This window comes from Ziziphus jujuba, chromosome 10, assembly GCF_031755915.1.
Source record: "Ziziphus jujuba cultivar Dongzao chromosome 10, ASM3175591v1".
Classification (NCBI taxonomy): domain Eukaryota; kingdom Viridiplantae; phylum Streptophyta; class Magnoliopsida; order Rosales; family Rhamnaceae; genus Ziziphus; species Ziziphus jujuba.
In genome coordinates this window covers 8,747,832-8,763,775 of record NC_083388.1, presented here as the reverse complement: position 1 = coordinate 8,763,775, position 15,944 = coordinate 8,747,832, and the positions used below count along the sequence as shown (strand labels likewise).

Sequence of the window (15,944 nt, the reverse complement as noted above, 5' to 3'; positions counted from 1 at the left end):
TCATATGTGATTAACTTATTCTAAAAAATTAATTAAAATTCAACACATCAACAGCAAAAACATCAATGGACGAGTTAATTAATCACAGGTTAAACTCTCCTGCCATTAATTTATTGTGAGAGAAGAAAATATGTATGATGAAATAGTTGGCGAGATCTCAAATAATGCAGCTAGCTAATATAGTGCTACTAGTATATACACTGTCCGTTTGCTGATGAGTAAATAAAGAAAAAAAAAAAAATTGGGCGGTATTTCGTTCATAAAAAGTGTTGAAATGATTTTTAACCTTAGCTTCTATGTAATTAGAAAAATTATATATGTTTAAAAATTATAGTGGTTTTTTTCACCAAAAAAAAAAAAATTAAAAAAATAAAAAACTACAGTGGTTTATGTTAATTTTTTTTTAATTTTTACAATTTAAATTTTGTTATTTGTTATAAATGATGATAATCATCAGATAATCATCAGTCGATCATTAATAATATGAAAATTGATTGATAACATTTATTTATATATTGATTTTTTATTTAAAAATTCTAAATTAGAAAAACAAATCATTTTAAAAATTCATTTAAATTGTCAAATAATATATAAGATATAAATCCCACCTATAATTAGTGTCATCAATGGCAATAAATAACTTTTTTTAAAAATTTTGGTAACATGAATGATTAATATGAAATCTATCAAGTGTCATATGTAAGAGCAAGATAATTATTTTATATGATATTAATATGGGGTTAGCTCCTCATACAAATCTTTTTAACAAATAATTCAGATCTTTAATCAACGCAATCTATTGTTATATCTTTATTTTTCGAAAAACCTTTAAATTCCTTATCTCCATATCCAAACACCCTTATAAATGACTGCTGATTACGAAAGCCAAGCCCAAGAACAGAGGAGTAACAGGTTGATTACAAGAAGGGTATAAAAGAGAAAGACAACCTCAAGTACAGTGAGGATCTGAGAGCATATTTATCACATTTTACTCATCTTTAGTTCATTTCAAAAATAATAAGATTGAGAAAATTAATGGTTTTTTCCCCAAATTATTTCTTAGAAGGGAAGCTATATTTCTATTAATTAAGTCTTTGGCTTTACATGCATATACGATGCTCAAATACGATAATTCTCTTGTTAGGAATCTTTGACATCAATAATTTAAGAATGATTAGATGATAACTGTTAAGAGTTAGATTTAAATATCCCATCTATGATTTTATATTCAAATTCAAATATTAATAATCACTTTATTTGATAGTTAAATTTTTATCATGTAAGCAATTTTGATTTAACTAAATGAGATATTTTCTAATAAAAATCTTATTGTTCACATATATCTTTGTGTTTTTTTTATCAAATTGTTTGTATTTTTATATAAATAAAATATATGTAACGGACAACATACAATAAAATGAAAATTTCACTCATACCCTCTATTGAGCATCTACAATATTAATGTTGTAGGAAGTAAACAATGTTACAAATAAAAATAACATATATATATATATATATATATATATGGTCATTGTATGATCAAAACGGTTCTAATGCAGATTAAAGGAAAAGATGATCTCTTTTGGAAAAAAAAAAAAATAATCACATTTTCTCTCATACAGAAAGGGAAAAGACGATGCTTTTTTCAAAAAACATCATCTTTTTCTTTGATCCAATATCAAAATCGTCATGATCATAAAATTATCATATCTATATATATACACACAAAATACAGTTATATACATAGTGGTATATTTACATATGTATGTATAGGGATAGAGATCAATTCTGGCCTATTTATTTTCTTTTCCATTCTTGTTCAATCTGTGAAATAATTTCACATCATCATTTGAAAAACAATTATTCTTTATATATTTAGTTTATTTATTTATATATTTTTCTTTCTCTTTGTTACCTTTTTTAGAAGAGATAAAATTTTATTAATAGTAATATAAAAGTTTGGATAAAAAAAAATAAAACTAGATGATCTGATCCTAAATACAAATTTATATGTATACACGTACATGTATGCATTGTATGCATGTATACATGCATGTTGATTTTGTTAATATTGTACTACTTTAACTAAATGATCTAAGAATGGTGAAATTTTAATTCTACTTAGCCATATCTATGTTATTCAAATGCAAATCACATTTGTTTGCTTTAGCTATTTCATCAAAAAGTTATTACGATTTCCAAAGAAAATGGAGTTACATTTCTTTTCCATTTCTATTCAAGAGTTCTTATGTGTTTCTACACTCCCATGAGGCGACACCTATGAGGAGACACCGAAAAATGTAGAATTACTGATTCTTAGTATTGTAGAACTCTGCAAAGATGTAAGAAATTGATCACATTATGTAAATTATAAACCTTGGTTGCTACATATGAAATTTATAGATTCATATAACTTTATGGCTATATATGTTATAGATCATCCCGTATATATGAAGGGCTAACATCAATTACTCAAGAAAGCCTTTGATTATACTTCTCTTAATTGTATGTTTGCATTTAATTTCATGATTTATGATATAGTCATATATATTGGGTTAAAACCATCTGCAGGAATGAGATGCTAATTAATCTGCCTTCAATGCTATAGTCCTAAGCTATAGAACAAACAATTCAGTAACTACTCTTGGCACGCTTGTACAGTGCTTTCTGTTCTTTAATTTTCTTATATATATGATTAGTCTCGGACTAATTGAACCCATACTCCATATTAATCAAAAATACCCAAAAATATGTAGATACACATATATACCCTACACAATATGAATCTAATAAATTCAAAAATCTCTATATATATTTACCAAAAATCCATAGCTTTAATGATTGTTGAAAAAACAAGTATCAAACCATACAGTAAGGATATTATTTGTTTGCTGAGATACAAGTAAGATTATGTAAAATTAATACAATAAACAAATATAATTAATAGAAATGATAGGAAAGGGGGAAAAAAAAAAAATTACCATCATAATCAATTTGTATAATTTTTCTTCAATTTTCAATAGAAGAACTTTCTGGTGCCAACTGCCGCGGGTGCATCCTCATGAGGTTCAGGCCCCAGTCTAAGCTCAAGGTCTAACTCCGAACCCGCTGAAGGAGATGACGACAAACCCTTTTCAATTTTTACATCGACAACTTGATCATGATGATGATGAGGAGGAGGAGGACAATGATCTGGGTTTTGGTATTTATTAAAATCTGGAGGAGTTTCAGCAAAGAGCCGAAGTTGATGTACTACTTCACCATCATTAGCCTTTGAAGTTTGCGTATCACCTTCATTATTATTATGATCAAGAAACCAAGGCTGTCTGGGGAGGCGGTCAGCAGGCTTGGTTTCGAAGGAAGAACTCATCACGGGGATCGAAGAGTAAAAGGGCGGCATCCTCGGGATGTCCAAAGCTGCCTCTTGTTGTTGTCGTTGTCGTTGGTGGTGGAGGTGATGTTCATCAAAATTGGGGGAATTAACTTGTCTGAGTTTGGCTTTGTCTTTGCGGTGGATATTCATGTGGCCCCCTAAAGCTTGAGCGTTAGAGAAGCCTCTTTTGCAGAAGGTGCACTCATAAGATCTTGCCGCTACAACTGATTGAGTTGCAGTAGCGTCATCAGTTTGTTGCTGATGATCATGATCTTCTGAATTTTCTGGCTTTGGCTGTTCTAACTCCATTTGTGATTTGTTACAAGCAGCGAGATTGGAAAATTACAGAGAGAAAGAGAAAGACAAAGAGAAAAAGAAAGAGAGAGAGGGAGATGTAGATTGAGTCAACAAGTTGGTAGCATTGAGGACGAGGATTAGTTTTATTGAAAGAAGTGATCATTAGGTCAGAGGGGTGTAAACGGCCTGCAGGGCCTTCTAGACGAATGATACGTAACTTGGGAGTATATTCTCTCTCTCTCTCTCTCTATAAATATATCTTCAACCAAAAGACAGAATATATTAGCTTCAATTTGTCATCATAAAGTATAATATTTTTTGCTTAATGTATATCAACCCTTTTTAAATATTGGTTTAAATATATCAGTCTTTTATATTAACTTTTTTTCTTTTTCTTTTCCTTTTTCTTTTATTGTATTATTACTCAGGCTTGCAGTAATATTTATAGTAATAAAAGAAGGATTTTTTTTTTCTTTTATGTCCCAGCAAACCAAGGAAAAGAATGCAAAAACATGTTATATAGGGGGGAAAAAAATAGTGGGTAAATTTTACATTTGATTTTTGTTTTTACTTTAGCCCTTTATACTCAAAATGTAATGACAATTTTTATATTTTCTCTTATTCTTTTTTTTTTTTTGGGATAAATCATTTTCTCTTATTCATAAATACAAAAAAAAAAAAAAAAGGCCATTTGGTACAAAAACCAATGATGATTTCTTGTTTGACCTATGGACTACCCCTCTATTGTTTCACAACATTTATATCTAAAAAAAAACTATAAAATAAAATTATAATTCTTATTTAAAACAAATATATTAAGTTATATATATTTTTGGAGTAACTATGCAATTATATGTAAAAAATTAATAAATTGATTACTTGAATATATAAATAAGCAAAAATGTTATTTTAAGTCAAGTATATAAATTAACTAATAATTTGACTACTAAAGTAGGTTAAAGTGAAACAATAAATAAAAGTGCAGGTTAATAATGAAAATTTTCAAAAAATAGATGCATTAATACAAAAATTTCAAAATTGAAGGGGCTAAAGTGCAATTTATCCAAAAATTTATTCCCTCACATTTTTTTTTTCCTTGTTGAAACAAGGCCAAGAAGTTGACTATTATAATTAGCTACAAACGTTCTCATTAATTTCTTCAATTTTTTCTTTTAAAAGTGATATATATATATATATATATATATATGTAAATAATAAAATTAGGCAACTCCTTTGAAATTGTTAAAAGGGTAGATTAGGTTATTGCCTTCAAATTCTTTGCAAGTTAAATAAAGAATAATATTTATCAAAAACATAAATAAATAAACAAAGGATAATACTTCTAATATATTTCGAATAATTTCTTTTGTAAAGAAACTTCTTTTCTATTTTCATATGCCCCTATGTGTTACTCAATTATGGCTATTTTGATTTGAACCCATTTTAATTAGAATTTCGGACAATGTGTTACATTTAGAAGAATCCAAGTAGGGTTTGAAGCTTTGGACAATATAATAATTAAGAGGAACCCACATCGATAAAGGCTTTGATCAGTGTCATAGATGGACCCAATTTGATTGGTACCTTGACTAATACAACATTATGGACCCTATTTGATTTGGATGCCCAAGCCAATTTGATTTCGATGGCCTAAAATTGCTCTGACTTTTATTCTATGTTATTGTTATTATTTTGAGAAAGTAGCCATTTAGAAATTTTGAATACCCTTCAGAGCTCAAAGCCTCGAAAACTAACTGGTGAAACATGGTACGAGGGAAATGGACCAAAAATGGTCAGAATTTTGTTAAACTTATTAGACTCGCATCATGTCAGTATCATATAGTTTTAGCATTAAAATCTTCTTTATTAATTATTGATAATCACTTCATTTAATTTTTAAAACTACATTAGTGGATTAATATGACTTTAGTAAAATACTAAAGAGGAGTATTTAATTTAAAATTTGAACGATTTCAGAAATATTTAGAAGTTTAGAGGCATTTAATTTATATAGTAAAAAAATCTATACAAGTCTAATGAGTATTTAATTCATATTTTAGTAGATTTTATAAAAGTCTATTAAAATTTAGATGTATTCAATTAGGATTTTATAAAATTCTTTTAAAATCTATAGGTATTCAAAAAGTTATTGATTTGAAAAGATTTTAAAAAAATAATGGATTTGAAAAGTAAAATTATGAAGAAAATTGTCAATATGAAATCCAACATTGATAACAAAAATTTCGTTGGATTTTTATAAATTTTTTATGGAGTTTATGAAATTTTATAATAATTTATTAAATTTTTTAAAGTTTATAATTCATTTTAAATCTATTAAACTCTAGATTGAATATATTTTTTTTAATTTTATTAAAATCAAGTGAAAATTATATAGATCTAAAAAATTATTAATGCATTTTTGAATATTAATATGAAAGCTAATAAAGGAAGTTTTAATAGTAAAATCATTAGACCAACTGGATGTAAGTAAAAAAAAAAAAAAATTACCATGATTTTCTTTATCACCTTTTTAATTTATTTAAGACATTAAATTTAAAAATATTTAATAATTTATATAGAATTCACTTTTCCATTTTAAAAAATATTGACTATATATATATATATATATATGAAAAGTTAAAGACTAAAATATATGACAAGACAAATAATTTTGTAAATGCCATCTTGGCCCTTGAGTTAATGAGTGTATGCAATAGTGTTTAAATCACTGTCTCAACTCCCATAACTCTTTCTATGTGAAGTCCATAGCTTTCTATTGCTTTTACACCTTTAACCAAAAACAAATATAATAACATATAAAATGCAATATTATATATATATATATATATATATATGTTTGTGTTTCCTACGAAACTTCCAAGAAAAATTAGTAAAATTTAAAAACAAACAAAATATAAGTAATACTGAAAAACTTTATATGTTATATTAAAAGTTAAAGAAGATAATAGCTAGCTAGCAATTTCCGTCGCATAATTTAAGATTAATTTGTCCATATATAAGACCTTTACGAGAAACTTACTTTTGGTAAACAACATGGTTGTTAATTAATTGATTCCAACAGTATGCCAACCATACAAACGTACATTCCATAATTTATTTTCTTAACTACTTTATGGCCGTCCCTGCTGCAAGTGGTCAAGTCATTCGATTAACGCAATTTCTATGGTAATCTTCCATAATATTATGGGAAAAGGAAAAAGAAGCTGGCAATGTTTCTCAACTGCCAACTATGACGCTTCCTGATCCACATAGGTTTTTGCCACTTGGAAGCCTAAGAGACATGATCTATGCACTTCTTTTTGTTTAAGACTATACTTTTTGTTTATTTTATTTTATTTTATTAACTCAACTAGGTTCAAGCTTGTCATGATGTCGTTAGCAACCAAACTAGGTTACGAGGTTGATGAATTTAAATTTCGCCATGATTTGATGTACTAGATGCCAGCCCCTAAGTTACGCATCCACGCAACTACATTAAGGTTTGCTTGCGGGTATGCCCCCCCTCCCCCAGTTTTTTAATTTGTTTTTTTGCTTGAAATTATCTATATATATTTTTTATTAGCTTAAAAAAAAAAATCTGTAAATCTCATGCGAGTATCATACATATGAGATTCAGAAACCTTAAGTTTCGAATATGTAAATGTAAAAGTAAATCGGTTTTTTCTTTTAAGCTAGTGAACTTTTTTGTGTTAAACTATCTTTGAAAATATCTATATAAAATTAAGCATAATATTATTTAATATGGCCCTTCAAAATTTTATCACTTTCTGGCCTTTTAAACTTATCATTTTCAAGCTAATTAGTTATCAATCAATTCTTTTTTGCCTTAAATGAAATCTATAAACTTTTTTCCTTGATAGAGATTATAAATTCTTAAATATCTAATTTATTATTAAAACTAATTAGTTATCAACTTATCAATCAATTTTTTTTTTGCTTTAATCGAGTTCATAAATCAAATTCTTTTGCCTTGATTTAGTTTATAAATTGTTAAATATTTAACATAAGTTATTATAAGTTTTTTTATTTATAAATTTTGCCTTATCAGTAATAAATTCCTATATATGGTATATTATTTCTTTAATCTAACTTAATCAATCTAAAGTTTTTATGTTTGAAGAAAAATTGAAACTTCTTCTCCCACCATAATACTATTCTACAAGGTGTGGTAACCAAAAAAATAAAAATAAAATATTGTAGTCTATTTCTCATACTTTTCTTTTCAATTGTTTATAAATAAAAAGACCAAGGGAGTTTTTATTTTTTTAATTTAATTCATAGTAAGTTTTTTAATTTTTTTAATTTAATTCATAAACCTAGTCTTGATATATTTTTGTCTAGTTTATACCTTTAAGTTTATATAATTTGATGCGTAGATCAATTTGATTGCTTACATATAAAAAATAGTAGAAAAATATTTTTGGATTTGGGTACATAATAAAAAAATAAATGTTGATCCAATTATATAGATTTTTGAAATTAACGTTAATTCAATTATATAGATTTTTGAAATTTGAGACAACAAGAAATTAGAGATTTGAGACAGCAAGAAATTAGAGATTTGAAACATCGGAGAGTTATGTGAGAAAATAATAATAAAATAAATAAACTTTTTTATATAAGTTTAGTCGTGACACATATAAGTGGATAGATCCACAATTTGGTCACGAAAACTTTTGTTTCAAAATTGAGAGTTATTAATTTGGTTAGTTCCTGGATTATGTTTATAGTTGTACTATAGTATTTAAACAAATTTTTTTTGGACATTTTAGTTTTTAAATTTTAATTTTTGATACACTTTGATCTTTAAAACTATTTTCAATATAACTTTTAGCAATTTTGAAGCATGTAATACATCCAATGCAATAAAAAAATAGCAAAATTATAAAATTAAATAACCACATAAGATCCATACATTTGCATTAAGTACACTATAAGCTTTAAAATTACTAAAAAATATGTGAAAGATAGTGTAATGACCAAAGTGCAATAAAACTGAAATTTAAGGAGAAAAAAAAGCAACAAAGAAAAAAGTTTCATAACTAACATGCAATTATGAACATAGTTCAATAATTAAAAAGTTAATAACCCTAAAATTTATACTTGATAATACCTAAGTAGGTTGTGAATAAATATATATTGTCATAATATATTTTATATAAGTGATCATTTAGAAATTAATAACGTGTTATATATAAATTATAATTTAGTCATAAAATATGATATGTGACCAAATATAGATAACAGTTATAAATAAATATTCTGGTTGCAATATTTTATCATTAATGACAAAAGTGTCATATAACTATAAAAATTTATTTTGTTTGTACGGTGCGATAACGAAGCTCTCCATAAACGTTATTATTATTATTATTTTTTCCGATAAATGAAACTTTTAGAGCTTATATGAATATTTGGTGACTCTTAACTGAATTTCACCATCAGATTTTTATTATAACGAATTATTAATTGGATATAGACTGATTGACATGAGATATTGTAGCATGATTTGTATATAATTTTTTTTTTAATATATAGAATGTATATGAGTTTATCAACCAAAAATTTACAAAATTTATATATTAAATTAATATATAAAACTACATAGTATTATCCAGCTGGTGGGTTGGATTAATATGTTTGTCCTAATTGGTGCTAGTTTAGTGCTAAGAGGCAATTAAAGTAGTGTCATTCTCATTACACGCCCGATTGAAGAAATAAAATCTAACCATATAGAATTTATTTTATTTTATTTTTTGGTGAATCTATAGAATAGCTATTGTAAGATTTGCTATTCGAGCTATTCCAACATCTATTCTCAATGTTAAAGGAATTCTACAGCCGAATTAACAAATACCATACTTTCTTACATTTCTCTATTCAAATTTGATCATGTGGTAAGATGGCAATGACGATAATTATTTAAAAAAAAAATAAAAATAAAGAAATTCTATTTATGCATCTATTTCATATATTGAATGAGTCCTAAATTTCTTAAACTATTGTTCAATAATAGTTGAGTTATCTATATTTAGTTTATATTATTTATTTAATTAATAATATGTTCATATATTATTTGGTAAATGAATTGGATAAACAATTAGTATCAGTAGTTTGAAACAATTTAATAGTGAAAGTAATTGTTTTTCTCACATAATAATATAAATTTGAATCCCCCCATCCCTAATATTCAAAAAGGGAAAAAACACCATTATTTGTAGTTATATATATATTACATGATCAAGAATCAATGTGGTTATTAAGTTATTAAGGATGCATTTGGAAGTGATTTTTTAAAACGATGTTTCGAATAGGACAAAATCACTTGCTATGTTCAGCCAAAAAAAAAAAAAATATTGTGATTTTGTTTTAGACAAATCACCCATTTAGTGATTATCGAAAAAATCACCTACTCGATGACCGTTGGAAATTCTCTAGAAATCATATTTTCAAACTAGGCCTAAGGTGAGAAATATGGTCAAAAAGTTAGATAAAACATGTCCTATATATGTATAACATTTTATTTCTATAGAAACGATATAGTTAAGGATGCCAATGGTTGTAGTCAAAATTTTCCGATAGGAAAAACACACAAGCATGTGTATATCAACACCATGCGGTTAATATCTTGAATTGGAATTAAAATGTTTGAATATCCATGCTGAAATTTTTATCATATAATTATAAAGCGAGCATTAGAGATCTCTATTTTTGTGATATATATATATATATATATATATATATGGAGGTTTCTATTTTGGAATAATTATATTTAAAAACTCATATGATCTCATCTTATTTTATTTCACTCAATTCACATCTCTCCACTATATCGCCACTATTTCATCTTTCCTCCAAAGGATGCAATCGCCAATTAAACTTCATTGGCTTGCTTTAATTCTAAACAAAAAGTCAGATATATGTTTACTTCTCATCTTATGATTTTGTATCTAAAATAACAATTCTATAACAATTTTGAAGAGTGATAATTAAATATACATTATGTAATTAATTTGAAAATTATTTTCTTTTGGGGACATTTAACTTATTCAGGATCCATATCCAATCATAGAGGCAAAAACACAATCCAATAATCTTAATCGGTTGTTATCAGAATGGATTATAGAGTTTTAACTGTACTGTACTTTCGGTCAATAGTAATATGGAGGGTGATAGATTTGTGAGCATTTGACAGAAGAAGAGAAAGGAAAAAGTAAAAATAGAGAGAAAGCATATGAAAGGGACAATGGGTGTAGAAGATGGAAACAAAGAAAAGAAAGAGGCAAAGTACTTCAGCAAATATTATGAGTGGGAGAGCTAAGGGCCAGGGTTGAGAGTGAGCCGTCCTTACCCCCAACATGTTTCTCTTCCAACCCGCCTCCTCCTCCACTTTCTCTTCATTCTTGCAACTCCAATTAGATTGAAATGTTTGGAAAATACCCACCCTTTATATTATATATAATCATGCTGCGAAAGGGGATTTTTTGCTATTAGGAATGGTGGCTCCATTTATGGAATAACGATCTGGATCGAATTTTTGAAGAAGAGAAAACAGTTGAGAGGTTTGAGGTATTCAGAGAGAAAGGGAAAGTAAGAGGTCACTGTGATTTTTAAAACTTAATTCAATGAGAATCCAACTGTCAATATTAAGATCCTGATATTAGTATAATCCAGAATTCTTAGATAAAAGCTTCCTTCACTTTAGATATATAAATATATGTATATATATATATATATATTTGAGGTGAATGTTATATAATAAATTTGGGAGTGAGTTAAGTGTGATGGTGTGGCACTTATTTCGTTATATTGAGTGTTTAAGTTTTAGTAAGAGCATTTTCAATGATTATTTTTATTGAAGTTTATGTGGTATAAATTTTAAAAAGTGTTCATGTTTATGTGGCATACTCATCATTTAGTGAACAATATTTTCTGATAATTTCTCTCTAATGGATTATGTATAAAATATCATAAAATGCTGATGTGTAATTTTTTTTATTTTAAAATTATGTTTAATTAAAATGAAATCTAATTAAAACACAATAAATTGGAAAAGACGATTGATGAAAGGAAATAATACAAACAGAACCTGTGAACCTAATGAACAGAAAGACAGCAAAACCAAGGCAAATTCATAAAAGGAGATGAAAAAAAAAAAGAAAAGCTTTTTCTATCCCTAGTTTCTAAAGGTGTGGATTTTGTCTATGTTTTCTATTATTCTATGATTACTTGCTTCTCTTTGTTCGTTTGTAATGGCTCTGCTACCATTTTTTTAATAAATTTAGAGAGCAAGAGAGGCGAAGGAGAAGTGGAGGTGAGAAATATAAAAAGAAGATCCAAAAACAAAGGAGTCTATTGGAGAACAATAATATTTCTTGTAGTAAATTTAATAGATATATATAACCTTGAAATTTGACTTACCTCTTTGTGAAAATTTGATCCAAAACAACCATAAACACAAATTCAATCATGCTTTAATCACCCACGGCACAGTGATAACGATCCAAAGTTGATGATAGTGTTTGAATCTCTTGGAACAATTGGAATTTTGTTGAACAAAATAAAAATAAATAAAAAAAGGGAGGAATCAAGCAACGAAGAACAAGATTAAAAAATTAGCACAAAAGGAAATATAAAAAAACTAAAAGCACGTGGGAGTTTTTTTTTTTTTTTTTTAAACAAAAGTAAATAAAAATAAATAAAATACTGTTTAATAAAGCTTTCAGAAATAGACAATATCATTCACAGTTTTTATTTTTTTTGTTGCCACATTAACTTGATAAAACCATTGAAAATGAATTTTTTTTTTTAAATTTCATCTATTTATCTGATGTGATAAAAAAATTTTAAATGCACAGAAAACTACTAGAAATGCTCTAAGTATTGCTGACTTAAAAAAAACTTGGTGCTTAGGTGTAATAGTTGACATGGCATGAAAGCTGGCCAACATTTTCCTACATGTGTGAAGTGTGTGGTGTGAGTATGAGTTAATATAATCTAAACTTCTTTACTTGGAATGGATGTAGGATGTTACCTGACAATGGAACTATTTCATCTCATCTTATATAGTTGTAAGTGCTCAACTAGCGGCTAAAATCCTTACGGTAAGGTATTATTTGCAGCTAGGGCATTGGAAAGAAAAACATTTTTTATCTGGGCCAAAGAAAGCCCAATAAAAAAAAAAGTAAAAACTACAACCTACTTGTTGCCGGTTCAAAGGAGAGGACAACGCAACGTCCTGTTAAACATGGTTATGTCGCCAGTCTCGTTAAGTGCAATTTTGAAAAGCAATACGGTGTCGTTTACTGAAAGACTCCGGTAACACACTGGTTCATTTACTCCCTCTTGCTCTGAAGGACTGTAAAAGAGCTTGTTACAGAGACCGAGCGTTACTTACAGTCAGAGAGAGAGAGATGTCTATGGCACTCTCTTCCTCTTCTTCTTCTTCGTTTTGTTCTTCAATGTATGTTAAACAACAGCGCCCTCCCTCTCCTCCTTCATTCCTAAACCGCACGATTTCCAACCCAACCTTCTCTTTCTTGAAGCCATTAACATATCCCACCCACTTTAATCTCTCTGCTCACTCATCACCTCGATCTCTGAAACCCATTCGAATCCAAAATGAATCGCATTCCAACAATAACAGATGGTCTCTCTCCGGAATGACAGCCCTCGTCACCGGTGGAACTCGTGGAATCGGGTATATATATATACATACCTCCCTATATGTACGTTTTTACCAATTCCTGCAATTGGGTTTTCTTTCCTTTTCTTTCTTTTTTTTTTTTTTTTTTAAATGAAATTTATTTTCGTGAACTTTGTTTGAATTTTGGAACTGGGTTTTGTAAATTTTTTGAAGGCGTGCGATTGTGGAGGAATTGTTGGGACTTGGAGCGACAGTTCATACTTGTTGTCGAAATGCAGGTGAACTTGAAGATTGCTTGCAGGATTTGAAAGGATTGGGTTTTGGGGTTAGTGGGTCTGTTTGTGATGTGGCCAAAAGATCCCAGAGAGAGGAGCTTATGGAGACTGTGTCCTCTTCGTTCGATGGGAAGCTCAACATCCTCGTAAGCTCTTCTTTCCTTATGTTACACCGGATAAAAATGTGTCTGCATATTTTCTACTAGCTGAACCTGAGTTTGGTCCCTGAATCGACCCAAAAAAAAAAAAAAAATTGTGTTAATTTTTCTGTAAATTTGGGCTTATCCAAAACTTATAGATTTTTTTAGAGAAAATTTTAATGTTTGATACTTGATGTTATTGGAAATTCTCGTTGGTGCTTTAAGCCATGAAGCCAAACTCATTATTTCTGCCAAAAACTTCATAAATTTATGTTGAAGTTATCCATTGACTGGCATCTATGTTGAAAATCTCTTACATCTGTGCAATGGAGTGCTATGCTTGTAAAAGCTCAGATGCATCACTTGGGAACTGCTTTCTTTTGTACTTAGCTCAGAACTTTTTGATCGTATTAACAGATAAATAACGTGGGCATAAATATCCGGAAACCGACGGTGGAGTTCACAGCTGAAGAATTTTCCACTCTTGTGGCAACTAATTTCGAGTCAGTTTTCCATTTATGCCAGCTAGCTTATCCACTTCTAAAAGCATCAGGAGTAGGAAGTATCGTATTCATGTCTTCAGTTTCAAGTTTCGTCTCTCTGAATTCTATGTCTGTTCAGGGAGGAACTAAAGGTATTTTTACTTGTCCGAATCATTTTTTTGCATGGGCTCGAAGATCTTATAAAAAAATAATAGTTATGATCTATGTGTTTATATTTTGTTCTTAGGAGCAATCAATCAACTTACAAGGAACTTGGCTTGTGAGTGGGCAAAAGACAACATACGGAGTAACTCTGTGGCACCTTGGTATATAAAAACTTCCATGGTGGAGCAGGTAACCGAGTTTTGTCCTAGCTGATGCGATTGTTGCTTCAGAATAAAATGTTTCACTTCAGTGCATCATAAAATGGTAGCGATGAACAGTCTATATGATCTTCATTTTCATCAATGGTTTATTTGTTTACCATTTTAACATGTATACGAGCATATCTTATCCACTTGCTAGTTTCTACATTTTGAAACATTACGCTTCTCCAACCACATCTGTATAATTCTTCCAGCTCGATAAGTTTAGGACATCCACTTGATACATGGGATATGAAAAAAATTTAAATATGATCCAACAATACAATGGGAAACTAAGATGCAGTCTCTGCCATGGTAGTCTAGCATGCTAGGGTCCATCTTATAATTTAAACCTCAAAGGCATACAGAAGTTTGTAAGTAGAGTATCTGTAGTTTCTCCAGAGAGTAATCTTGATTTTCTCTTTGTTTTAGGTGCTCAGTAACCAAGAATATGTAGAAGAGGTATATTCCCGAACTCCTCTTCGGCGCCTAGGAGATCCAACAGAAGTCTCATCTCTTGTGGCATTCCTTTGCTTACCTGCAGCATCTTACATCACTGGCCAGATTATTTGTGTTGATGGAGGAATGACCGTGAATGGTTTTCACCCTAGGCATAACTAGAAGATGAATATAGCCTCTTCTCAATCTTCCTTCACTCTCAGGCAATAGGCCATGATGAAGTAATTGTTCTAGTTGGGGAGGACAGTGTTTGAAGTAAAAGTTGAAATCCTGATTATAACCAGTTCTAACATCCGCTTTATTGTATTCTTTCACCGGATGGAAAGGGTTGAGAAAACTTCACATGACTTCCACCAGCTTTTGGCATTCACAGTAAGGGCTTTGTAGCGCCGAAGAGAACTTAAATAACTTCTGTGATAGCTCTTATTCTTATTGTAATGTTTCTTTTCTCTGTTTTTTTGTGCTTCTGAAGGTTATGTTAATTTTTTTTGTTTTGGGTAAAAGAAGGTTATGTAATTTTAATCCTTCTTGTGGCTGCTGATTACGTGTGCCTTCTCTACCATTTCCCAGTTGTATTGTCTTTTTCTTGTCCAATGCTTTGTAATTGTGTACCCTTCTCTACCATGCCCTTCTTGTGGCATTGGCAGTTGTGCAGGCACAAACTCATATATTTAGGTGTTTAAACTATAGCATTATAAAATATATACATACATATGTGTATATATATATATATATATATTCACTTTATATTTATTTTTATCTTTGCAAGTCACGTTCTTTTTTTTTTTGGGTAACTTTTCAATATGTTTTTGGTAATTAAGTCAAATTCGCATATTGAGAAGTTTATCATATCTCTGTTGGTTTAAAAGTTCTATTTGAAGGCCAA

General features: G+C 28.9%; 2 protein-coding genes across 3 annotated transcripts; one reads left to right on the top strand and one right to left on the bottom strand.

The window, feature by feature from the left end:
• Positions 1 to 2,874: 2,874 nt before the first annotated feature.
• On the bottom strand, positions 2,875 to 4,023 carry LOC107410968 (transcriptional regulator SUPERMAN). Its single transcript, XM_016018471.3, has one exon. The coding sequence runs from the start codon at positions 3,680 to 3,682 to the stop codon at positions 3,017 to 3,019; it is 666 nt and encodes a 221-aa protein (XP_015873957.1). The 5' UTR covers positions 3,683 to 4,023; the 3' UTR covers positions 2,875 to 3,016.
• An 8,921-nt stretch (positions 4,024 to 12,944) lies between these two features.
• LOC107410988 (tropinone reductase homolog At2g29260, chloroplastic) lies at positions 12,945 to 15,811 on the top strand. Of its 2 annotated transcripts, none has more exons than XM_016018494.4 (5): positions 12,945 to 13,391; positions 13,551 to 13,758; positions 14,170 to 14,386; positions 14,482 to 14,588; positions 15,032 to 15,811. In XM_016018494.4, exons 1-5 carry the CDS (start codon positions 13,105 to 13,107, stop codon positions 15,218 to 15,220), a joined length of 1,008 nt encoding a protein of 335 aa, XP_015873980.3. In that variant the 5' UTR covers positions 12,945 to 13,104; the 3' UTR covers positions 15,221 to 15,811. The 2 variants fall into 2 exon arrangements, with proteins under 2 accessions (XP_015873980.3, XP_060668198.1); XM_060812215.1 differs by having other exon boundaries at positions 13,279 to 13,419.
• The last annotated feature ends 133 nt before the right edge of the window (positions 15,812 to 15,944 follow it).

Bases quoted from the DNA above. Each gene is read 5' to 3' on its own strand.
- LOC107410968 (XM_016018471.3), bottom strand. From the start codon at position 3,682: ATGGAGTTAGAACAGCCAAAGCCAGAAAATTCAGAAGATCATGATCAT.
- LOC107410988 (XM_016018494.4), top strand. From the start codon at position 13,105: ATGTCTATGGCACTCTCTTCCTCTTCTTCTTCTTCGTTTTGTTCTTCA. The intron at 13,759-14,169 runs GTAAGCTCTTCT...TCGTATTAACAG, and splicing joins ATGGGAAGCTCAACATCCTC to ATAAATAACGTGGGCATAAA. The intron at 14,589-15,031 runs GTAACCGAGTTT...TCTTTGTTTTAG, and splicing joins AAACTTCCATGGTGGAGCAG to GTGCTCAGTAACCAAGAATA.